This window comes from Mustela nigripes, chromosome 8, assembly GCF_022355385.1.
Source record: "Mustela nigripes isolate SB6536 chromosome 8, MUSNIG.SB6536, whole genome shotgun sequence".
Lineage (NCBI taxonomy): Eukaryota > Metazoa > Chordata > Mammalia > Carnivora > Mustelidae > Mustela > Mustela nigripes.
The window spans coordinates 6926229-6952188 of record NC_081564.1 but is presented as its reverse complement, the minus strand read 5'-3'; the positions used below and the strand labels follow the sequence as shown (position 1 = coordinate 6952188).

General features: G+C 46.7%; 1 protein-coding gene across 4 annotated transcripts in view; it reads left to right on the top strand.

Moving 5' to 3' along the window:
- Positions 1-3520: 3520 nt before the first annotated feature.
- MLXIP (MLX interacting protein) overlaps positions 3521-25960 on the top strand; it is a 60161-nt gene continuing 37721 nt past the window's right edge. For 2 of the 4 annotated variants that reach the window (XR_009405860.1, XM_059408345.1), the window contains exon 1: positions 3523-4081. Coding sequence is in view for 3 of the 4 variants with exons in the window: in XM_059408345.1 (XP_059264328.1) it covers positions 3669-4081 (413 nt within the window). In the remaining variant the exon portion in view is untranslated. Of the gene's footprint in view, positions 4082-25960 lie in introns of all 4 variants that reach the window. The other 2 variants (XM_059408347.1, XM_059408346.1) reach the window with 2 other exon arrangements.

The following is a 25960-nucleotide window of genomic DNA, read 5'->3' as shown; positions in this document are numbered from 1 at the left end:
GGAGAACTGCCCTGCCTGTCCCTCTGTGCACGTGTGGCTGTGGCTGCTCATTCCTCTGCAGGAAGGAAGGTGGGGGCCTCTCAGGCTAGATTCTGTGCAATCATTTCCCCATATCCTGGTTAACTGCCCCCAAGGCCTTCTCCCTCTAGCCATTGATTGCTTGTTACGCCCTCCAGATCTCACTCTTGGTAATTCACTGCTTCCTGCCTTTTAAACTGTGTTTTCCTCCAGTCTTGTTTTTTTTTTTCTCTCTCTAATATAGTCTTTAAGAATCGATGATGTGGATTAAACAAAGCAGGTCTGGGCACCACATACGGCACATGGGTTGCCAGTTTGCAACATCAGCCTTTAGAGAGGCTCTGTCCTCCTACAGAATTGATGTTTGCTTTTTTAAATTAAAAAAAAAAAAAAGTATACATACTCCCACAAGGATGTCTTTTGTGCTAAGAGACCAAAGAGAAATAAAGAGTATACTCAAAACAAACAAACAAAAAAGGTATACAAGAAACATTTCTTTTGGAAATTAGAAAATACAGATAAGCATAAAGAAGAAAATAAGAATCACTCTACCCAGAAATAACCGGTGTGAACATTATGGTGCATTTTCTGACACACACACAGAAATATATGCTTTGTTAGTATTTGTTTGAAATTGATATCAAACTACTGATAACTTTTTAAAAGTTGGTTTTCCACCCAACATCATATCATGGGCATTTTTCCATGTCAGTAATATTTGCTTCATTTAGTATGTCGTGTTTCCGGGGCGCCTGTGGCTCAGCCAGTTGAGCCATTCTTGATTTCAGCTCAGGTTGTGATGTCAGGGTTGTGAGATCAAGCCCTCTGTTGGAGCTCTGTGCTTAGCAGGGTGTCTGCTTGAGATTCTCTCTCTCCTTCTCTCTCTGCGCCCCGCCCCCCAAATGTAGCATTTTATTCCATTTGGGGCCACAGTATATTCAATGAATTCCCTCTTGTCAGACATTATGTACTTTTTTTTTTTTAAGATTTTATTTATTTGTTTGACAGAGATCACAAGTAGGCAGAGAGCCAGGCAGATGGGGGGTGGGGGGTGGAAGAAGGCTCCCCGCTGAGCAGAGAGCCCAATGTGGAGCTCTATCCCAGGACCCTGAGATCATGACCTGAGCCAAAGGCAGAGGCTTAACCCACTGAGCCACCCAGGTGCCCCCATTATGTTGTTTCTAATTTCCACTCTTGATAAGTGGTGCTACAATCTTAGGATCAAATTCTAAAGTGGGATTGTCACCAAATGCAGCTGGATATTTAAGAGTTTCCCAAGGAGTTGGGGCACCTGGGTGGCTCAGTTGATTTAAGTGGATGTCTTTGGCTCAGGTCATGATCTCAGGGTCCTGGGATGGAGCCCTGCATCTCGCTCCCTGCTCAGCAGAGAGCCTGCTTCTCCCTCTCCCTCTGCCTGCCTCTCTGCCTACTTGTGCTCTCTGTCAAATAAATAAATAAATCTTAAAAAAAAAAAAAGTTACCCAAGGAGAAAAGCCTTCAGGTCGGGGCGCTTGGGTGGCTCAGAGGGTTAAAGCCTTTGCCTTCGGCACAGGTCATGATCCCAGGGTTCTGGGATTGAGCCCCACATCGGGCTCTCTCCCTGGCGGGGAGCCTACTTCCTCCTCTCTCTCTCTCTCTCTCTCTGCCTACTTGTGATCTCTCTCTGTTGAATAAATAAATAAAATCTTAAAAAAAAAAAAAAGCCTTCAGGTGAAGGATGGCAAGTCAAAGGGTGGCCTTTTAATTAGACATCTGCAACCAGCGTTGGGGGCGCTGCTTTGGGCAAGGGGTAAGACCTCAAACTTCCACTTCCCTTCTTGGAGACATCTGGGGAAGGAAGGTGCGTGGCCACTAAGAGCCCTTTTTCACTTTCACTCTGAGCACTCTGCCCTTCTGGAGGCCCTTGTCAGGAGGAGGGCGGGGCAGGGTGCTCAGCTTCCAAATCTGGAAGTGAAACTGGTTTCAAAGCAGAGCACAGAAGCTGTGGAGGACTCTCAACGGATTAGTGGGGGCTCTTGGCCAAGTGCCTCTTTCTGCCTGTTGATGCCCTCTCATCCCCTATCTTCCCAACACAGCCCCCAACCCCAGGCTGGCTTTGAGTCCCGGAAACCTTGACAGCTTTCTAGAAGTGTTGACTATTAGGTTGAACCATATGAAATTGCTGTTTCAACTAAAATGGTTGAGTATTGGCAATTTCTAGGTACCTCTGGTCTGGTTGGTTCCATTGCTTTGGTCTGTAGAACAACCCCCCCCCTTTTTTTTTTTAAAGATTTTATTTATTTATTTGACAGATACAGATCACAAGTAGGCAGAAAGCTAGGCAGAGAGAAAGAGGGGAAGCAGGCTCCCCGCTGGCAGACAGCCCCACGCGGGGTTTCCATCCCAGGACCCTGAGATCATGACCTGAGCCGAAGGCAGAGGCTTAACCCGCTGAGCCACGCAGGCGCCCCTGGAACAATTCTTTAGCACTCATTCAGCACTTTATCATCATTTTTTTTTTTTAAAGATTTTATTTATTTATTTGACAGAGAGAAATCACAAGTAGATGGAGAGGCAGGCAGAGAGAGAGAGAGGGAAGCAGGCTCCCTGCTGAGCAGAGAGCCCGATGCGGGCCTCGATCCCAGGACCCTGAGATCATGACCTGAGCCGAAGGCAGCGGCTTAACCCACTGAGCCACCCAGGCGCCCTTTATCATCATTTTTAACTGTCACAACTTTCTGAGACATAGAATTGCTCCGTTAGGAAGGGAAGTAAACTATGGCTCAGAATTTCCCCTTTCAGAATTGCCTGAGGGCTGGTTCACCTACCAAATTTAAGATCTAAACAGTCTGAAAAGACAGTAGTTGGGGGGTTAAAGGAGCTGGTGGCTCTGCCGTGTACTAACTGCGATGCCCCGCGCAGAGTGCCTTAACTCGGCCGAGCCAGTTTCCACCCCTGTGGATATGACGTCTCAGTGAGAAGCGTTCTCGATCGTGTTTCCGCGTTAGAAAAATCCCTTTGATATTCAGAGACTCAGTCTTCTCATCAGTAAGATGGAGATCATAACCACTGTGCTCAGAAACACCGGGGACCAGCTGCGAGGACACAGTTCCAGGCCCAGCCAGAGAAAGCGGAGTCTGAGAGGGGGAAGGAGCCCCACCTCCACCCACCACGTGGAGCGCCCGCCCCGCCCGCAGCGCGATTCCGGGGAGAGCTGGGCGGGGTGGGCCCGGCCCCGTTTGGCCAACGCCTCTCCAAGGCCGCGACACTCGCGAGCCGCACCACCTGGCCACCGCGGCCCGTAGCATCCCCCGCACCGGTGAGCGCAGGGGGCGGCGAGGGGCAGCGAGGGGCGGGGCCTCCAGGCGTGGCCTCCGGCGACCTTCCTCCCCGCCCTCCCCCCCCCCCCGCTTTTTTTTGTCCGCCTAGATACGGAAAGGCTCCCCTGCACCTTTAAGAGGCCGACGCGGGCAGCCGATTGGCCGAAACGCGCCGGTGACGTCACACCGGGGCCGGCGCCGAGGCGGCCCAGTCGGCCCGCGCCCTCCCCTCCCGCCCCGCGGCGCGCTCGCGGACAGTCCGCGCGCGGGCCGTGTGGGGCCCGCGCCCAGTCAGCCTAGTTCGCCCGCGTCGCCCGGAGCCCCGGGGGATGCCCCCAGACGGCACCTCCTATGGCCGCCGACGTCTTCATGTGCTCCCCGCGGCGGCCCCGCAGTCGGGGCCGCCCGGTGCTGCTCAAGCCTCAGGTGCCCGAGGACGACGACGACTCGGACACCGATGAACCGTCCCCGCCGCCCGCCTGCGCTTCGGCCGCCCCGGCCCGGGCCCACGCGAGCGCCGCGCCGCCGCCGCCGAGGGCCGGGCCGGGCCGCGAGGAGCCTCCGCGCCGCCAGCAGATCATCCACAGCGGCCACTTCATGGTGTCGTCGCCACACCGCGAGCACCCGCCCAAGAAGGGCTACGATTTCGACACGGTCAACAAGCAGACGTGCCAGACCTACAGCTTCGGCAAGACCAGCTCCTGCCACCTGTCCATCGACGCTTCGCTCACCAAACTCTTCGAGTGCATGACCCTGGCCTACAGGTAGGGACCTGGCGACCCGGGCCGGCCCCACCTCTCGAGAGGAGCTTTCTACTTTGACAAAACCGGCGCGGAGGGCTCGACCGCCTGAGGACCCCGGGGCTGCACGCGTTCCCATTGGTTCTTGCCCTTTTGGAAGGGTTTATGGGTCTGGGATCCTCGGTGGAAGCCAAAGGGGTCCTTGTCCTGGCCTCGTCCCGTGCTAGCAGTGCCTGGGTTCTTCCGGTTCGCCTTCTCCATCCAGGCCCTCCCTTCAAGGTCCCGAGGCCGCCGATTTGGGGCACGGAAGAGGTGAAAATACAGGCTGCCCCTTGTGTTAACTCGACTCTCCACCCCTTCCCCCAAACGCTTTGTGTGTTTCCAGCAATATCGGGTGGTAGGTAAGAGCACCTGCCCAGGACTGGCTTCAGTGCTGGTTCCAGTAGTTAATGGCTTGTGTCCAATCTCAGAGCCTGTTTCCTCCTTTATGAAGGGGGGGATGACAGTAATATCAGCCTCCATTGGCTATTTTGGGGAATGGAACGAGAGAGGTAGTGCTTCTTCCAGTGCCTGACACATGGTTAGATGCTCCTTAAATGTTGGCTACTTTTCTGATTGTCCCAGCAGAGGGAGGCTGGCTCTCCTCACATCTACCTTATTGGGAGACCCTCTCCCACCTTGGTGGCCACCCTGGCTGCCTCCTAGGTAGACTTTCAGAGCCACAGCGGTTGGAGGTGCAGTCTGCCCCCGCTGACAAGTTGGAAGATTCTCTAGTGAGCCGTGAAACACTATATGGAGATGGCATTGTTGAGGGCAGGCTCCCCAGACACGACTCTGACACGTGGATCCAGCTCTGGGCAGAAATCCTATTTTTTTTTTTTCCCCCTAAGTCACAGATATGCCTGGCCCTCATGAGTTAAGTGCCTTTCCGCCCTCTCCTCCTTCCGTGTGCATGTTAGGTATTTGTGCCAGGTGACTTCTGCCTCAGCAACAGAACTTCTCTGGGCTAGCTGCAGTGCAGAGCAGTCCAGTCCTGCACAAAACTCACGATAGGATCTCTGCTGAGTGGGAGTTATTGCATTGGTAACTGGACTGGCTCTGGCTGTCTCAGGTCTGCAGGTGGCACAGGGAACGTTTCCTAGGAGACTCCAGAAACAGCATTAAAAAAAAGTAGGTATGTTCCCCCCATTCCCCGCCCTCTTTTTTTTTTTTTTTTTTTTTTGAAGAGCCTTTAAACCCTGATACGTCCCAAGTTAAAAACATTACACATTTACCTGAAGTTAAAACATGGCTCAGGGTAGCATGCTCCCTCTCTGGAATAAATGATTAGTCAACTTGTTCCTTTGTTATGTTCCTGAAACAACCCTCCCACTCCCACCCCATTTCCTCTCTTGAAGGTTTCCCTGGTGGTTTGTTTGCCACATGGCGGCAGTGGATTACCTAGAGCTCTCTTCCCATCCCCCTCGCGTGGCACATTGGTTAGGCTCTGCTCTGTTTCTCTGGTCTTGCCAGTTTGAGCTGGCACTGGGCCTGTGAAGATGTTCTCTCTCTCGCTCTCTCTTAATGGTATTGAGATTGCAGCCTTTTGCCCTCTTTTAGCTCTGCTTACTCAGTCTTGAATTTTAAGCACTTCATTGGAATCAAACCCACCTAGACTGTAGCATATGCCACAAGAGCCTTTTCCAACAAAACTATAGGTGAAAGACAGGAATGTGTTTTATTAAGAGGGCTGAATCCTTTCCTTTCTTTTAATATAAACTTCTTCGTGTACTGGGAGACAAAGATGATTAAGTCGCAGGAGGCATGAGTAGAAAACTCTTACCTAAACTCTGCTAAAGGAAAAATAAACCAGTCTTCCCTTTGCCCTTTTAGGTTTGGATAACCTAAAGGCTTATTATTAAATAACACCAAAGAATTTTAGTAATGGCATTCCCCCCCCCCCAACTTCTTTCAAAAATATCTTGGCAACTGGCCATTGCTCAATTAAGTTTCTTGGTTGCAAAACGGAGCCTTACCTTGCTCTTCAAGACCTCCAGCCCCACTGGTTCTTTGGCTTTGCTGTAGTTCCTTGTGCACGAGTCCTGCCACTCTGCAAGTCTCCATTGGGTATCTGCCTAGTAATTTCTCATGAAGACGCTCTTTGTCTCTCTGTGTGAGGCCGATTTGAATGTCCCTGAATTTAGTTGGCAGTGTGGAGCTGTGGGACAGATTGACAGAGGAATGACTCAAAACCAGTTGTCTGGGCTGTCGCCTCTGGCATGGAAAGCAGCAGGAGAACAGAAGTGAGTTTCTGACCTCAGCTGTCCTATCATGACCACTAGCTGGCTTTCACTGAGAAGGAGGCTTGAGATGGGGGCAGGGAGGGAAGCAGATTTGATCTTGGTGGTCTGACTTTTCCTGGGATTCGAGCCTTCACCGCTGTTTTCCAGGTTTTCTCTTTCTCCTTGAGCCTAGAGGAAGGCCAGCCGGGCCTCCTCTTCTGCGTGACTGTTTCTGGCCTAGGCTCTTTCTAACCTCAGCTTCCTGTCTCTTGGTTCTAGCTGCCTAACTCTCCCTGGTACACTCTGTGCCTTTTTTTTGGTTTGGTTTCCTGTTGAACTGCTGTCTCCCAGCTGTTTCCAGATGAGGTTCAACAGCTCTTTGGGGGAGGAACTAAGTGCAAGGGAAGTTGTGGCTATTTTTTCCCTAGTCCTGTGAAGTGGTACAGGGATTCTGAGTATGATCTGTTCCTGAACATGCAAAGTCTTGAACTCCTAAAGGGTCTTTGGCAAGACAGACTCTGGATGAGGGAATAGGGTGTTTGAGAAATGGGGACTATGTGTGAGTGCATCCAGTGGCCCGCCTGGGTGACAGTGCCAGGGGGATTCCAGCTCCATATCTGGCCTTAGCATCCACGTCCTTCCTGCTCTGTGACGCTAAGTAGCCCCACAACAGAACTTCTTGATTTGGTCCTACAGTGTGTGCTCAGTTACTGGGACGTTCTGGAGGGGAAGAAGTTGCCTTTCTCCAAGGCGGAGTTAGGGGATAGAGGATGGGGGAAGAGCCCAGGGTGTCTGGCTCTTCTAGGACACAGCCTTCCTGTCTGCCCCCTGTAAAACGGGGAGAATAAAACTGCCCGGCAGGGTGGATGTGAGGATTAACTGATAGAATGTCCTGAATGTGCCTAATACCTCCTGGCAGAGGAACTCACAGGCAGAGTCCAGTTCTCTGTCCTGACCCTGCTGATGTTTAGGAGGACCAAGATTCCTCATATATAAGCTGAAGGAAGTAACGGGTCTGACTGGGGTCTTTCAGTGTGGTTTTCAAATGCCTGCTTGACAAATACTAAATAGATGCATTCTTGCTTTGTCCATGCTTCCCAAGCTCCACAATGGAGCTATGTACTCTAGAACATAGCTCATGGGTCTTGCCCTCTTAGCATTTTAAGGAATGTCACACATGTAACTCACCCACACAGATTCTGATCACATCTAGTAGATAGTTTTTTTGTGGTTGGTTTTGGTTTCATTTCTCCATCTTTTTATGTAGTTCCTAATAAGAACCTAATAAGAATCCTAGGTATAAATGTCTCTGGAGGGCAAGAGATGGTCTTTCTATGTATTTAGGGATAAGCAGTTCTTTCTGGACAGTGGGTTTCTGCTGAAGTGGATATCTGAGGAGACCTTTTAATTCGTACCTGTAAGATAGCGTTGGGATACAGATTTCCAAAATCTACTCCTATACACATATATTCTGTATAGTAACCTGTGCTCCTGTCCCATGGTGGGAGTCTCTTGCCAGACTCAAGGAATTGCCAGGATTAAAGGTTTGGAACATGGTATCCTCCAAATTTTAGGTTACCAGTAGAGGTACTTTCTAATGTCAGGCATGGTAACTACTTGTAAATGGGAACTGTGCACACAAATGACTAAATTTACTCTTCTGCAGCATGCCAAGGATAAGCAGGTTTTCTTTCACTCTTTTCAGTATTTGATCATTATATAGTGTGCACCGAGGGGCATGCACTGAGGTGGGAACGAGGGCTGCAGAGATGAGAAAGACCGTCTCTGTCCTTGAGGAGCTCACAAACTAGGGAGTAGGGGACAGATAAACAGACGGTGGTAGAATAATTAGCAAGGGCTGTGATAACAAATGTGAAATGTGAGCCAACTCTTAGGGCCATACTGAGATTGAGTGTGTGTGTGAATGTGTATGTGTGTGTGTTTACATAATTGCTATCAATGTGGACAGTTTGCCCTGACATCAGGGTTTAATACTTACCTCCCCTTCCCCATGTTAACTGTCCACAATTAAGGACCATATTCCCCAGCAGGAAGCCCCAGTGTTCCTTTTCTCTGTCTTCTTCCCTTGAGTAGATTGGAAACAGATTTCCTTTTCACAGAGAGGCTGATTTGCTAATTGCCATCCTGATGGAAGGGCAGAAAAAGTTGATAATATTAGGAATAGCCTGGGAAAAGAGGTTAGAGGAAAAAGTGGAGGGAGTTTATTTGCAAGGGTGGAAGAAGGGACTTGCGCTAACTGAGCTCTCCTGTGTCCTGGATTTTCTTTACATGGTCTTTGTTTTTTTTTTTTTTTTTTAAGATTTTATTTATTTTTTTTTTGAGAGAGAGAGAACATGCACAAGTGGTGGGGAGGGGCAGAGGGAGATGCCCATTCCCCTCTGAGCAGTGAGCCTGAGGGCAACGGCATGAGGCTCCAGCCCAGGGTCCTGGGATCATGACCTGAGCCGAAGCAGACACTGAACTAAGCCCCCCGGGCGCCCCTCTCTTTATGTGATCCTAAGCAACTCTCACAGTAGCCTTCTCAGGTGGGTGGTAGTTGAGTCCTCATTTTTCTTATTAAACAAATATCTCCCTTCCCAAATTTAGAAGGTATTTTGCCCTGTTGCTCAGGTGAAGCAACTTGTCCAAGGCAATGTCTGTGGGGCTGAAAGTTGCCTCTCTCATCTGTTCCACAAAAGCCTGCGGCCCTGTTAGGAGGCGAGAGTGCCAGTCCTAACAGTCTAAAGCCGAGGTGGTTTTAGGCTGCTCGGAGCCCTTCCAGGTGCTGCCCTTCCCCACTGATGGACTCCCACCCATCCTTCCAGACTCAGCTCAAGCACTCTTGTCCTACTAGGACTTTGCAAAGGGCGCGTGTGCCACATTGCTCGGTAAATCCGTGACACCGTGGATTCTGCCCGCTCTTGTTATGTAGACCTGACTTGGCACCATTCATGCTGTCTTCACCATTGACTTTCCCACAGGGCCTGACAGTGTCTGGCACATACTAGGTGATTAAGAAATACTTGTGGCATTGAAAAGGGAAGCTCAGGGACCTGGAAGCCAACATCATAAACTTGCTCTTGGCAGTCTTGTTTATCTTCACCTGTGCAAAGATAAACACAAACTCTGGGGTGGTGCTTCAGACGACATTGGTGTGCAGTGGGACAACAGGCTGAGTGCTTCTGTTGACTGGTATTTGTATCGTGGCCCACATGGACTGTGGAGCAGATTAATGACACCCCTTCTCCCGCAATATTCATGTGGTAATCCCCAGAACCTGTGACTGTGAATCAAGGTTGCTAATCAGGTACCTTTAAAATGGAGACATTAGGGTTGCCTGGGGGTCTCTGTACGTTAAATGTCTGCCTTCGACTCAGGTCATGATCTCAGGGTCCTGGGATCAAGTTCTGCATGAGGCTTCTTGCTCAGTGGGGAGTCTGCTTCTCCCTCTGCCTGCTTTTCCCTCTCTGCTTATGTTCTCTCTCTCTGACAAATAAATAAATAATGTCTTTAAAAAAACAAAATGAAGAGATTATTTTGGATTAACTGGGTGGACCCACTGTAATCACAAAGGTCCTTAAAAATAGGAGAGGAGGGGCGCCTGGGTGGCTCAGTGGGTTAAGCCTCTGCGTTCAGCTCAGGTTGTGATCTCGGAGTCCTGGGATCAAGCCTCACATTGGGCTCTCTGCTCAGTGGAGAGCTTGCTTCTCCCTCTCTCTCTCTGCCTGCCTCTCTGCCTACTTGTGATCTCTGTCTGTCAAATAAATAAGTAAATAATCTTAAAAAAAAGAAATAGGAGAGGAAATCAGAGAGAAGCAGAGAGAGCAGCAGAAGCCCTGGCCTGATTAGTTGCTGGCCCTGAAGACAGAAGCGGGGCTGTGTGCTAAGGAAAGTTGGTGCCTCCAAATGCTGTAAAAGGCAGGAAAACATATTCTCCCCTAGTACTTTAGAGGGAACCCAGCCCTGCCAACAGCTTTATTTTTAGCCCAGTGAGACCCATGTCAGACTTCTGATCCCTGGAACTATAAGATAAGAAATAGGTGGTGTTCTAGCGCTCATTTTGGGGTCATTTATTATAGCAGCCTTAGGAAACTAATACAGCCTGGTTTGAAATGTTCCTTGAGGTCATGTTTTTAAGTAACCCAGCTTCTATAAAGGCATTTTCAGCTCTTCAACTGCAGAAGAGCATAGCAGCCCACCCTGGAATTCTATCGAGTTATACAGGCTAGAGTAGGCACCAGTGCAGGGGATCCAGTGATAGGAGGGCCCAGTTATATCAGGAAAAGCCTGTAAAATGGGTCTTACCCTTAGTCCCCAGTACAATCCGAGAACAGGGTATTATAGAGAGTTAACTTTACTTATTTTTAAGGATTCATACGATGATGAAAAATTCAGTGTGAGCTCCCATTCTCTTGGATACAGTATGTGCAGTTCAGACAGCAAATATCTTAGGTGATGTTTTCCATCTTTTGTTGAAATTCTGTTTATAGTTAGAAATCCAGGCCCCAGGACTTGTATCTTATTTAGACAGATCTCTTGGGATCAGGATCATGGATCAGGGACCTTCTTGTGCTCACCCGGGTAATGGGGGCTGATTACAAGGATCAGGAAAGGTGCTGGGAATCTTGCGATGATTCCGGGATTCTTAGGACCGCCTGACTTCAGTGCAGGCTGGAGCCAAGTTCCAGGCGGCTCTGGGTCCTCAGCACAGGGAGCTTGTTCTCCTTTCCTGTTTCACCCCGTGAGGTGAGTCGGCTCTTCTCAGGCTCTGCTTTCCTTTGCAGTCTTGCATAGCCCCCTGCCAGCTGGCTCGCTCACCTGCAGCCTGTTTCTTCTCTGCGTCTAAGCTTCTGCTTAGCGGAGCTTTGGCATCTGCCTGACTGGCGCTTGCCCGTGGCCTGTGTTTCGGATAGAGCCCTTGCTTAGAGCTTCCTGTTACCACTGCCCCTTGCCAGTCGCCTAACTAAGCCCCACGGCCTCTAATTAATCTGTTTGAGGGGGAGATTATCTGTCCCCTCCCTCTCTGAGCAGAACCTCACAGGCCCCAGAGCATGAGTCTGGTCTTTGGGCTGGCTCCTCCTTCCTTCCAGAAATTAACAGTCATGCCTCTGTTGGGTGCTAGGCACAGCTCTAGCCTTGGTGATCCAGTAGTAGCTGAGGAAAACCAGTCATCCTCCCTCATGAGTTTGTCTTCTAGTAAGGCAGATCAGTAAGCAGAGTGATGTATGTTGTCAGTGCAGTGGGGAACGTAAAACAAGATGAAGGAAGGAGAGTGCTGCGGGGCTGGGGAGGGTGGGCAGACCCTCTGCCTCCCTGGTCAGAGGAGTCTTCTGAGGAGGTGACATTTTAGGTTGAGCTGAAACCTGAGTTGTGAGTAGGCGCCAGCCGTGGATAAGCCTCCCACGCAGTAGAAGAGCCCGAGGCGAAGGCCCAAGGTGGAATGAGCTTGGCACACTGCGGGGCTGGAAGGGAGGCCGGCGCGGCTAGAATGTTGAGGGCAGGAAGGGTGGTAGGAGATACGACTCAAGAGGCAAGGGGCCTTGTTGGCCATGGGGGGACATTAGGGTCTTGTGCTCGCTGTCCTGGGGGATACGGCTTGTTGAGGCCGCTCTGAGGAGAAGGGTTGATAGGAGGCAAGAGTACCACTAGGGAGGCTGTGGAGCCTCTCTCAGACTAGCACGGCAGCCTTGGAGGTGAGGAGAACTGGATGGATTCAAGGCGGGTTTGGAACTTGCCAAGGGATTGGACATGGAGGATTAAAGAAAGGCCAGCATTGGGGCGCCTGGGTGGCTCAGTGGTTGAGCCGCTGCCTTCGGCTCAGGTCATGATCTCAGGGTCCTGGGATCGAGTCCCGCATCGGGCTCTCTGCTCAGCAGGGAGCCTGCTTCCTCCTCTCTATCTCTCTCTGCCTGCCTCTCTGCCTACTTGTGATTTCTCTCTGTCAAATAAATAAATAAAATCTTTAAAAAAAAAAAAAAAAAAAAAGAAAGGCCAGCATCGCCATGACTGGGAGGTTTTGGCTGAGGAAGGCCCAGTCGCCTGCAGTGGCAGGACACTGGTGTGCTGTGCACTGGACTTGTCTGCCGTGGGTGCCCTGGGGCCGGAGCTGTGGGAGGGGCAGCTCCCCAAGAGGAGGCTGTGAGGGGGCTGTCAATGTGGGGGGCCCTTGTTCTGGCCCTTGGCTTACTACTGCTGAAGCAGTCCTCGCAGAGCCTTGGCCAGTCTCCAGTCCGTGCTGTTCCATCCTGCCTCCCAGACCTCCGCTGCCTCTTGAGGGGGCAGCTGCGGATGGGAGGTTTTGGATGTTCGAGCTGGCATTCGGAAGGTAGTGTTTTTTTCCTGCGAAATATATGTTATCGTATATCCCAAGATATTTTTGCTCAGCTGAGTCTGGTTGTGGTAGAGGAACACTGCCCGATCTTAAATGCTCTAACGAAACTTCTCTAAATCTAGCATTCCAGAAAAATCGTCTGGAAGGAGGCAGTTTAAAAGGGGAGTTCTAGGAAGGCGTCCAAGATCTGGAAAAACAATTCCAGAAACAGGATTTCTTGCCCTTCGCTTTTGAGTCTCAAGAGTGAAGAAAAAGAATCTAACAGCGAGGAATAAAGCTAAGCAGTAAGAGCTCATAAGGAGACAGCAACGAGAGCCGGTGCCTGCTGGAAACAGGTTTGGGTTTCGGGTGCAGTGAGCGAGAAACCGTGAGGATTTAGGTAGCGTAGCTTTGCTGTTGAGGAATAGTCTGGGAGTAGGAGGGTCTGTTCTGAACGCTAGTTACAGCTCCTTCCCCCCATGGCTTGTGGGCCTAGGAAGGAACGTGGCCTCTTTTGGTTTGTCACCAGGAGATAAACTCGGGCATCAAAACAAAAAAAGCTTCTTATGTAAAAAGTAGGGGGATTAACTTAGTTTCTAGATATTTACCCAATAACCGGGTTTCTGAAAGAACACCCTGAGGAACTTTATCCTGTGCTCACCTCTAAGAAATACAAGTGCCTCTGCTGACATATGGTCTTCGGCCCGTGTGCCAGTGGCTACCTCGTCTCCTGATGGGCAGCGGGGACCTGCCCTGATAGCTTGATACTGAGCTTTTTAGAGGAAGTTAATTTATAAATCCCTTTTATTTATTAAAATGAAACACTTTGAAAAAAAATGAAACACTTTGAATTCTTCAAACAACATATGATTGTATTGATTTGCTATTGTGAACAACTCTTTTCTAGTTGAGTAGCAAGCAGGGTCTTTTAAAATGCCCTCTTTGCTCTTTAAATTATCAAACAGGTCTTTCTCTGCCTTGAAGCAGGTCTCTTTTAGCCACTTGCCCAGACAAGTTTTTGTTGTTTTTTAGCAACGTTACTGAAGTATAATTTATATACAATAAAACTCACTCATTTTTTAAAAAAGATTTTTATTTTTGTTTATTTATTAGAAAAAGAGGAGAGAGAGAGTTCGAGGTGGGGGGAGGAACAAAGGGAGAGGGACAGGCAGGCTCCCTGCTAGGCCGGAATCTGAGATGGGCTCAGTCCCATAACGTTGGATCTTGGCCTGAGACGATATCAAAAGTCGGACGCCTAGCTGACTGAGCCACCCAGGTGCCCCAAAGCACACTCATCTTAAGTGTACCATTCATTGATTTGTTGTGCTGTTGTTATCCCAGTCCAGTTCTAGAACTGGATTCCATCACCCCACTGAAATCCTGCCCCTTAATGTTTAATACCAGCTCCCACGTTAGCCCCAGATGCACTCTGATTTGCTTTCTGTGTGTCTAGATCTGATTTTCTTTGTGTGTCTAGATTTGCGTTTTCTGGACAGTTTCATATAAATGGAACCATTTACATCTGGCTTTTGTCACTTAGCGTCCTGTTTTCAAGGTTCATCCATGGTGGATATTTTACTTAACAATATATTTTATTCTTTGTGATTGCTGAATAGTATTCTCGGTTTTAACATACCACATTTATTTATCCATTCATGACAGACATGTTTTTGAAGGAAGCCCAGTACCTCCATCATTTGGGTCTTGATTTTCCATTCCCTGTAATAAAATTCTCATGCAGATCGAGATGGGAACTTTCTTCTAAGGTGAGAATAGGAACTGGCAGTGCATGTGGTGGGAAGATATTTGGTTTGGATGCTACTGGACAGTGGTGTCACTGGTTGGTAACATACCACAGCCCCTCTAAGTCACTGTGTCTCTAACTGGGGGGGAAAAAAGGCAAGGGTTGGGGAAGAGCCGGTATGTGCAACATGATGAACCTCAGAAACACTGTGCTGAGTGAAATAAGCCTTACTCTGAAGAGTATATATGATTTCATTTATATGAGGTTCTAGAATAGGTGAAACTAAGGTGTAGAAAAATCACACCAGTACCTGCCTCTGAGGGAGGTTGGAGAGGGGCTGACTGGAAAGAGGCGCAAGAGAACTTCCTAAGATGGTGGTAATCTTGGTAGGGGATCATGTATATATTTGTCAGAACTCTTTGAATAAAAACAGTAAGCTTAAAATTTGGACTTTTTTTTTTCATGTAAATCTAACCAAAAGCAACAAACAGGAATCATTGACAAATATGGAACCCTGGTTGATGTTGTGCATGCTGGTATGCTAAGGACAAAGTGTACAGATGTCTGTGTCTTACTCCGAAGTGCTTTAAGATAGTGGTGCTCGAGCCTTCTGGCCTCAGGTCCCCTTCGTGCTCTTAAATATTGAAAACCCCAAAGAGCTTTTGTTTGTGTGGATTATATCTGTTAATGTTTTCCGTATTAGAAATGAAAACTGAGAAAATGTAAAAATATTTAGTAAGCATTAAAAAAAAAAAATAAACTCATTTGGGTCAACCTAACGGTTAACGGTTTTGTAGAAAATAACAGTTCTCAAGGGGCACCTGGGTGGCTCAGTGGGTTAAAGCCTCTGCTTTCGGCTCAGGTCATGGCCCCAGGGTCCTGGGATCAAGCCCCGCATTGGGCTTTCTGCTCAGCAGGGAGCCTGCTTCTCCCCCCACCCCTTTGCCTTTCTGCCTACTTGTGATCTCTGTCTGTCAAATAAATAAATAAGGTCTTTAAAAAAAAAAAAGAAAAGAAAAGAACTGTTCTCTGAAGAAAACGAGCCCTTCTCTTTAATGTTTAGCTAATGTTTAGTTGGAAGACAGCTGGATGCTCGTATCTACATTTATCTGTTGCAGTATCACATGCCTGGAAAACTTCACTGTATCCTCTTGCGAGAATGAGAGGGAAAAAGGCAAGAGCCTCTCAGTATTATTTTGAAAATAGTTTGGATATCCTGGACCCCCAAGGGCCTCACAGAGTCCCAGGGGTCTCCAGATCACTTTGAGAACCACTGCTTAAAAATAAATAAGATGGATAGTTGGATAGATCAACTCGTGATAAAGTAAATAAATATATCCAAGTGTTAATTGTAGCATCCAAGTTGTAGGTACACAGGTGTGCAGCATATTTTTTTTCTTCAGTTTTTCTGTATATTTGAAAATCTTCACATTGTTAGCAAAATGAGAAAAATGCATTTATTTAAAGAATGACCCCCCCCCCCAGGCTTTATCACGGAAAAATAGATATTTTGAACAATATTGAAGACAACCTTTGGAATGAAGTACTGATCTATGCTACAACCAGAAGGAGCCTTGAAACATTATGCTAAGAAGCCAGACACAAAAGCCCACCTGTCGTGATCTCATTTATATGAAATGTCCAGATTAGGCAACTCATAAAACAGAAAGTGGAGTAGCAGTTGCCATGGGGATAGAAGAATGGATGGGCCCAGCTAATGGGTGTGGGGTTTCTAAAGGAGTGATGAACATGTTCTAAAATCAGAGAATGGTAAAGATTATGCAACCCTGTGAATGTACTAAATACCAACGAACACTTTTTTTTTTTTTTTTAAAGATTTTCTTTATTTGAGGGGCGCCTGGGTGGCTCAGTAGGTTAAAGCCTCTGCCTATGGCTCAGGTCATGATCTCAGGGTCCTGGAATCGAGCCCCACATCGGGCTCTCTGCTTGGTGGGGAGCTTGTTTCCCCCTCTCTCTCTCTGCCTGCCTCTCTGCCTACTTGTGATCTCTCTTTCTGTGTCAAGTAAATAAAAAAAAAAAAAAGGTTTTCTTTATTTGGGAGAGAGAGAGAGTGAGAGAGCATGAGAGGGGAGAAGGTCAGAGGGAGAAGCAGACTCCCCACGGAGCTGGGAGCCTGACGCAGGACTGGATCCCGGGACTCTGGGATCATGACCTGGGCCAAAGGCAGTCCCTTAACCAGTTGAGCCACCCAGGCGCCCCACCAATGAACACTTTTTTAAAGGGAAAATTTTGTGGCATGGAAATTATGTCCCAATAGAACTGTTACTTAAAAAATACTTAAAACACTTCAGGTTTTCAATATCTTTAGGAAGTCTGACTTGGGAAACTCTGGACTACGTGATCTTGAAGATCTTAAATATGTCAGTGTCTAGAAATTTCATAATTTGGTATCTCCCCGTCTCTTCTGTGTATCATAATTGAGAGAATGGTTGGGAAAATGACCTGTCTCTCCAACTTTCCTGATAGCTTGCCAGATCACCCTCTCTGAGGTTATCCTATTAAGCTCTTTTTCCTCTTAATGTATGAGTCAGAGGTTACAAATATAAATGCCCACAAGGGCCAGAAAGTGACATGAGCCATCTGTGAGGAAAAGAGGACCTTTTCTACTGTGTATTTACCTTCTTATGATACAGTCATGGTTACAGAGAAATTTTTTATTGTGAAAACCCTTGTAAGCATAAACTGTAGTTGAACTTGGCCTCAGTGATAGATGGAAAGGCAATAGGGAGTGGTGGGGTGTGTGGCGAATTAAAGGATGTTTGTCTGGTCTAAAGGGGGCAGCCATCACTCAGCCTCAGGTGATTTTTGCTATTTGGGAATGTGATCCCACTATTAGAAGATTTGGCATATTTGAAAAGTTGGGAGAAATCTGAATTAATATGTGAACTGTACTTTTATATTTTGCTTCAATTTACATTTTAATGTCTGAGTCCAAGTATTAGTTATTCTGGGGAAATGAGTTTGGGCTAGGTTAAGTGTAGTTTAGAAATTAGAAATGAGTCTTGGCCAAAGAGATTAAGGAATGTGTTGTGCTGTTTGCCACAGGTCAGCTTCTGGCACAAGGGAAGTATTTTTAGGTGTACTAACTTTTTTTTTTTTTTTAATTTTATTTACTTATTTGACAGAGATCACAAGTAGGCAGAGAGGCAGGCAGAGAGAGAGAGAGAGAGAGGAAGGGAAGCAGGCTCCCTGCTGAGCAGAGAGCCCAATGCTGGGCTCGATCCCAGGACCCTGGAATCATGGCCCGAGCTGAAGGCAGAGGCTTTAACCCACTGAGCCACCCAGGCGCCCCGGGTGTACTAACTCTTAATGTGTACTTTCTGCCTTGTGCTGTGTTTAAAGCCACAGGACCATAATCTTCTGAATATAAAATCTAAGATTGCCTGGTAAATCCCAGAGATATATATGCACCTAGTAGACAGTTACTCTGAGTTAGGAGGGGCTTAGGCAATTATTTTAAATGATCTTATCTTGGGAGATGGAGGGTTGATTTTCCATTTTGTGAATTTCTTGAACTAGAAATTACTCTTAGCTATATAGTCTGTCTCAGACTATACCCCTTAACTTCACCATACTTGACTGGGGTGGGGCTGTTTTCATAGGGGGATTCTGAGGAAAGGGATAATAATTTGATTGAACTCCACAAACAGTTGATTTGATTATAGTTGAAACAAAATTATAACTCTAAGTTAGACTGAGGAGGCCTGTCTCTGGGCTCTTGTTTTAAGGTTTCTAACCTACACATTTAACATATTACATGCCTCTGTGTTTTCCGCCTCAGTTTTAGTGTATGTGGTGTGTGTGTGTGTGTGTGTGTGTGTGTGTGTTTGAGGCAGTTAAGTAAATAGATGTGCCACTTTAGAAGCCTTCACCTAACACACATATTCTCACATAAAAGTACGGCCTGTGCAGCCGCCGTGGGCATGTTCCTGCTCTCCGATTTCTATCTGTATTTGATCTGATCTGTAAGGGTGTGGGCAAATTAGCTTTATGGTTCTTAAAGGCCAGTAACTTCTGCTTCTAAGCCAGAGTGAAATAGAATTTGTATTTCTTAGAGGTGCAGTGCCTCTGCTGACATCTGGTCTCTGAAAAGTTGGGGAGTTATTCTTTTAGGCTTAAGACCGTAGTTTTTGAAATTTGACTGTATTTCCAGGCCTCCTTCCAGGAAAAAAAATCCCACACCCAGAGATAACTACTGTCAGTTCCCTAGTGTTTATCCTTCCAGACCTTGTGGGGATTTTGTTTGTTTTTCTTTCTTCTTCTTCTTCTTCTTTTTTTTTTTTTTGTTTTGGTCATGATGGGTGTATTTTTTTTCCCATTGAATAGATTAGGGATGCCTTTCTAAGCCCTAAAATACGCATCTGCAATGTTTTTTATTGACTGCATGGTGTTTCACTGTGTGGATGTACTATTTATTTAATCTCTTGGTTATTGAGAATATTATATGTTATTCTTGTGTAACTTTAAGGTGTTTCTGGGCCCTTGTTCTGTTCATCTCTCTTACCGTACTGTAAGGTGGCTACTTACTCTGGAAATGTCCCTCTGCTGCCTCCTTCTCCATAACAGAAATAACCCTCGACCCTGAGAATCTTTCTGCAGACTCTTGGAAACGGGCAGCAATCAGGATTGCCACATACAGCACCCACCTGCCTTGTCACACCCTCCCAACCCTCATCGATAAGGTGTGTGTGGAGGGAGGAGGTGAGCAGGTACACAGCAGAAAATCACCCTTTGTTCTCTGCCCTCTGCTGCTGATAGGAACGTTCTGGCATTTTTACGTGCGTCCCTACAGGCTGCAGAAGGGCAGGGAACACGATGGGTGGTGGTTGACGCGCAGGTCAGCAGCTTGCACGCCTGAACTGAGGCCTGAGCTTGGATGTCTCTGCTGTGTCCTGCTGGTGGACAGACCCCTCAGGCCAAGGGTTTTGTAATGATGTGAACGAGTGAATGCGGTCCCTTGGCTTCTTGCGGTTCCAGAGGCAGGGAGAGCCTTGAGTGTCATGAAAGGTGGTAATTCCAGTTGTGTAAATCCACACCACATGTTATGGCGAGCTGTGTGGGTGCATTTCCTTTGAATTGTAAAACAAAATGCTGGTATGACTTGGTTTGTGGAAGGAAGAACTAACTCAGTTTGCTGGAAAACAATTTAATTAATCTGTCACATCAAGTCCGGAGATGCTGACCTCTGGCTTTGGCAGCCTTGCTTGTCACTCTCATCAGTTGTGGGGTTTCTGTGGTTCCATCTAGCACCCCCCTGCACTGCTGGCAGAATGTGTGGTGTGTAGTGGAGGGGCTGGTTGGAGACATGAGGACCTTGGTTATGTTTGAAGAACGGCATTGGTCGTAGGACTCCTTGGCTCAGTGGAGACGCTGGGCTGCCCCTTAAGGCATCTACAGCCACCCACCACACCACACTCCGGCTCAGGGGTCCAGACAGGCCCCCCAGCCTCCTAGCTCTTTCTCAGGCTGGTCTTCTATTCATTAGACAAGTCCTTATTTCTATTTCTCTTTAGTTTTGGAACTCATGATGCTTCCCCATCCCCGCCCCAACATGAGAGACCTTGTCAGAAGGCTTTTCCCCATGGAATAAAAGCCTTCTGATGATGGGTGCCTGGGTGGCTCAGTGGGTTAAGCCGCTGCCTTCGGCTCAGGTCATGATCTCAGAGTCCTGGGATCGAGTCCCGCATCGGGCTCTCTGCTTGGCGGAGAGCCCGCTTCCCTCTCTCTCTCTCTCTCTCTGGCTGCCTCTCCGTCTACTTGTGATTTCTCTCTGTCAAATTAATAAATAAAATCTTTAAAAAAAAAAAAAAAGCCTTCTGATGAAAGCAAAGAACCCAGTTATCAGCTTCTTTCTTGTCCTTGGCATTGTCCCTGTGCTGTTGCTGAGAACCAGCAGGCAGGTGCGGGGAAACTCACCTGTGGCACGAGGCACAACATGATCTCCCTTCTTTGCTTTTCCAAACAGCCTACCAAAGACCTCTTGATTATAGTTGAGCTGGACTGGCCAGTAGGTAGCCAGCTGCTTTTTGCCCCATGACTTTGTTTGCTTATCTCTGGTTTTGTGCTTGTTGCTGGCTCCTCGGAGTTATGGGTGTGTTTGGACAGTGCTTGAGGTGATTGCTGCTGATTGGTAAGCAAAGATGAAGGGAGCAAGCGTGGTGTGGTATGAGAAATACTGTAATCTGCTCGTTCCCGCACCCTAGCTCCCTCCACGTTCTTTCCTGCAGAGAGAATTTCTTTCTGTTTCCCAACTAGAGGGTCCTGGGTAGCCGCTTTCAGGCTCTTGTAAAGCTAGGGGCAGCCACCCCAGCTTGGTAGCTCTAATTGAGGTCTTGGGTGTGCTGCCCTCCCAAACGGATTGGAACATTGACCCAGCAGCACTGCCGAAAAACCTGACGTTTCAGCCCTTTGTTCTCTGTTGGCTGGGATCACTGGAAATATATCAGTAAGTGAGACTGAAATATGTCCCGGGAGTTCCAGCTCCAGGGTAGGAGATCCCATGGCCACGAAACAGCCAGCTCCAGTGATGTGTCATCGCTGCACAGCAGCTGGCCTGCCTCTCTCGCGTCACATGGGTTGGCTGATGTTGGTTTAAATGTGTACTTTTTCCCCCTTCTTTTTTGTGTGATGTCTTAAAGTCATGGGGACTAGGGGGCAGAAATTAGGAGGGGAGGGCAGGTTTTTCAACTGGCCCTTGTTGGCCTGCTGCAGTCGCCTGACAAAGCTGTCATTGTTTTGAATAAAGCACCAGTTGGTTCAGTTTGAATCAGTTCAGTGCTCTGAAACTGGCTGCTTTTCTTCCACCTCAGCCACGCTCCCCGGGGGGAGGGGGAGGAGAACTGGCCAGTCCAGAGGAAAGAACCTGCTTTCCTTTGCCCTCTTGGCTCAGTAGCATCTTAGGCGATTAGTTAACCATTCCAGAATAGACAGCTGCCACCTGGTCAGTGGCCATCCCAGGCCATTCCTGGACCTCAGCTGGGTCACAGACATCATGGCCTCCTGGCGTGGAGCCTCCAGGAATCACGCTGCTTGCCCGTGGCCTCTGCCTCACTTGGCACTCCCCTGCCTCATTCAGGAGACCACCTTCTCTGGCCAGGTTCCCCACCTGCTGTCGCTGCAGCCCAGCTGACCTTCATGCTGACCTTTTGGCCTGGCATCTGCCCCTATCACGCATATGATGCTTCAAGCTACAGAGTTAATCTGAAGAGTGAATGATTCCTCTGGCTGGCGTCCCAAACACAATCCCTCCAGCCTGGGAGCAGGAACTCGGTGTTTGGGTTCTTTCTGCTGCTTACTTAAGTGGCACTGGCTTCCACCCCCCGTTTAGTTTCATATCTGTGTGGTCAGATAGTCACATCCAGCTGTCTTTGTGGAAATGCCAGCCTCATGGGTGCGGACAGCAGGAACTCATGTCGGGGTGGAGGCAGCTCACGTAAGCAGTGAGAAGATCGGACTCCATTTCCTTACCGAGTCAGGAGCTTAGTTTCTCTTCATATGAACTGCTAGCTATCCAAATCGGTGTGGTTGCAGAGTGGCATTGGAAGAGCTTGGGAAAAATGCAGACCTGGGGCCCCAGACAGCCAAGTTGAAGTGCTTTTTTGCAGAGGTGCAAAGGCAGGGGATTAGATGTGGTGGACAGAGCCAGATGGAGTAGCACTCAAAAGTGATCGTGCAGCAACACTCTTGGGTCCCTGCTCCTCTGGAGCTTTGTACTATCACTTTACTCTCATACGATAAGCCTTGCTTTGCTCCCCACAAAAAAATAAAGTGATCTTGTCCACAGGGTTAGTTCTTACTCAGTACTGGTCTTGGGAACCGCCTACCTACATGGTGAGATCTGAGGAGCATAGAAGAATCTGTCAGTGGATCTTAATTATTTCTTTACTTCAGTCCTTTGAGTGGTGTTAATGTTGGGTAGCTATTGAAATATGCTGACCAAAATACCTTCATTATTTGTCTCTCAATGAATAGAGAGCTTCCTTTGGAATAAGCTGGTCTTCCAGATCTCCATGGCTTATTTTGTTAATCATCTCTTTAATAAAATTAGCCATTTTTTAAAAATTATTTATTTATTTATTTATTTGACAGAGAGAGAGAGAGAGATCACAATTAGGCAGAGAGGCAGGCAGAGAGAGGGGGGGAAGCAGGCTCCCTGCTGAGCAGCGAGCCCGATGCGGGGCTCGATTCCAGGACCCTGGGATCATGACCCAAGCTGAAGGCAGGGATCCACTGAGCCACTCAGCCACTCAGGTGCCCCCAAATTAGCCATTTTTAATGAAAAGTGGAAATGTCTCTCAAATACATAGTGGTCTTCACTTCAAGAAAGAATGTACTGAGTATAACTTGATTGTCTAGCCACCGATTTCTGATTATTATTTATTATATCCTGATAGCCCCTTCTTGATGTTCTTGCACCATCAAGGTGTGTGTGTATCTGCTTCTCTGCTCAGCCCTCACAGGCTCTCCTGCGTGTGGGCTTTCCTATCTCTAGTGATTGTCTCCTCCAGGCTCTTGGCTGCCACTTGTTGTGTGTGAGTTTGCCACTTACCGTTCCTGTTGGTCTAGTGCCTCCCGTTTTCTCTTGGTTTGCATAGCTTGTTAAATTGAGTGTAAAATTAGAGCAATTCACTTAGTGAGGGCTTAGAGTGTCTCCTCTGAGTCAAGTGCACAGACATTATCTATCTTGAATTATTTTTACTTCTGTATAACTAAGCTGCAGAGAGTTGTGAGATAATGCTGTACATACAAACTTCTTTTACAGAATAATCTTAAGCCATTATTATCCATTTACATCACTGAAATTTGTTAATATATTAACTTGTGTGTATGGTAGAAATTATCTACAAAAAAAATTACATTAACTTGTGTGTATGATAGAAATTATCTACCAAAAAAAAAAAGAAAAGAAAAAAGAAAAGAAAAAGTAAGAAAGAAATCCCAGACCCAAGGTCTCTAAAGTTTTCCTATATTTCTTCATGAAGTTTTATAGTTTTGGTTCTTAAATGTAGGGCAGTGATCCATTTGGAGTTAATTTTTATCTATGTATGAGGAAAGGATTGAGATCCATTTTAAATAGTATTGTAATGAATGTTCTTATTATTAGCTCTACTCATTTCCACTTCTTTAATTATTTTTCAGGATAAATTATTAGAAGTAAAACTAAAAGATAAAAGGGTATTCACACTGAAGTCTTTGATATATGTTGTCAGACTTCATTTTAAAAGTTGTACCACTTAGAAAAGACAGCTCCTACAATGGGAGAAAATATTTGCAAATCACGAATTTATTTATTTATTTATTTATTAAAGATTTTATTTATTTATTTGACAGAGAGAGAGAGATCACAAGTAGGCAGAGAGCCAGGCAGAGAGAGGAGGAAGCAGGCTTCCTGCTGAGCAGAGAGCCCGATGCAGGGCTCCATCCCGGTCCCCTGGGATCACGACCTGAGCCGAAGGCCGAGGCTTAACCCACAGAGCCACCCAGGCACCCTGCAAATCATGTATTTAATAATGGATGTGTTATATAGAATATATAAAAACTACAACTCAGAAAGAAAAAGACAACCTAATTAAATGGTGGGCAAAGGACTTGTATAGATATTTCTTCAAAGATATGTGGATGACCAATAAACACATGAAAAAATATTCAACACCATTAATCATGAGGGAAATGAAAATCGAAACCACAGAGATGCTGCTTTACACCCACTAGGATGTGACAAGTGCTGGCGAGGACGTGGAGGGGACTAGAAGCCTCTGCACTGCTGGTGGGAATGGAAAATGGTGCCGCCACTGTGGAAACTGATCTAGTAGTGCCTTAAAAAGTTAAACATAGATGTACCACTTGCCTCAGAAGTTAGCATTCCTAGGTATCTACACAAGAGAAATGAAAGCATACGTGTGGACAAAACTTGTTCACAAATGTTCATAGCAGCATTATTTAGAATAGCCCAAAGGTAGAAACAACCCAAATGGTCATCAACGAATAAACAAATAGACAAAATGTGTTGCATCCATATAATAGGATATTGTTCAGCCATGAAAAGGAACTAAATATTTGGTGTCACATGGATGAACCTGGAGAACATTATGCTAAGTTGAAACCAGTCATAAAACTGCATACTGCATGATTCCACTTATATGAAATGTCTAGAGTGGACACACATGTAGAGATAGAAAGTAGATTAGTAGTTACTTAGAGTTGGGAGGTGATGACTGAAGGGTATGGCATGTCTTTTTGAGGGAATAGGAATGGGAATGTTGTAAAATAATTGTGATAGCTGTGCAACTTTGTTATTAGGCTAAAAACTATTGAATTGTACACTTTAAGTCCATGAATTATGTCATATGTGAATTGCATTCCAATAAAGCTTTTAGTTAAAAAAAAAAAAAATTGCACCAGTCAGTATATAAGAGACTCCATTATCCCACATTCTCCCCAACTCTGGGTGTTTTTAATTCGGCTCCGTTGGGGTTTAATATGGAGACAATAAAATTCACCCTTTTAAATGTACATTTCAATAGGTTTTTTTTGTGTTTTTTTTTTTTAAAGATTTTATTTATTTATTTGACAGACAGAGATCACAAGTAGGCAGAGAGAGAGGAGGAAGCAGGCTCCCTGCTGAGCAGAGAGCCTGACGTGGGGCTCCGATCCCATGACCCTGAGATCATGACCTGAGCCAAAAGCAGAGGCTTTAACCCACTGAGCCACCCAGGCGCCCCACATTTCAATAGTTTTGACAAATATATATACACATGTGTAACCACCATAGCCAAGATATAGAACATTTCCAGCATCTCAAAAGGTTCCTTTGTACTCTTTCCAGGCATCCTTCCCGTCCCCCATCTGCTCTCTCTCTGTAGATTGGACTGATTGTTCCTTGTGTTGTGTATAAATGGAATCATACAGTACATACTCTTTTGCTTTTTGCTCAGTGTATTTTTAAGATTTACCTGTGTTGCTACGTATCTCAGTAGTTAATATGCGACTGCTTGGATAAAGCACAGTTGGCTCTATCCACTCCCCTGTTGATGGACGTTTGGCTTGTCTTCGTTATTGTTTTCAGCTCCATTATGAATGAAGCTGCTATGACTGTTCATATACAAATCTTGATGTGGACACGTTTTCATTTTTCTTGTGTTAAATGCTGGGTCATAGGTAAGAAGATGTTTTATGTCATAAGAAACTGCCAAATTGTTTTCCATAATGGCTGTATGTCTTAAAAAAATCATGTACCATTATTACCGTGCTTTTAAAAATCTTCATTAATCCGATAGGCAAAAAACAGTATCTCCGGTGTTTTAATTTTCATTTCTTTGATCTCTAGTGGATGTATTGTTCCCTGAATTTGACCATTTATTTTATATTTGTGAATTTCCTTTTAGATCTTCTCTTTTGCTTTTTTTTTTTTTTTTAAAGATTTTATTTATTTATTTGACAGAGAGAAATCACAAGTAGGCAGAGAGGCAGGCAGAGAGAGAGAGAGAGGAGGAAGCAGGCTCCCTGCTGAGCAGTGAGCCCGATGCGGGACTCGATCCCAGGACCCCGAGATCATGACCTGAGCCGAA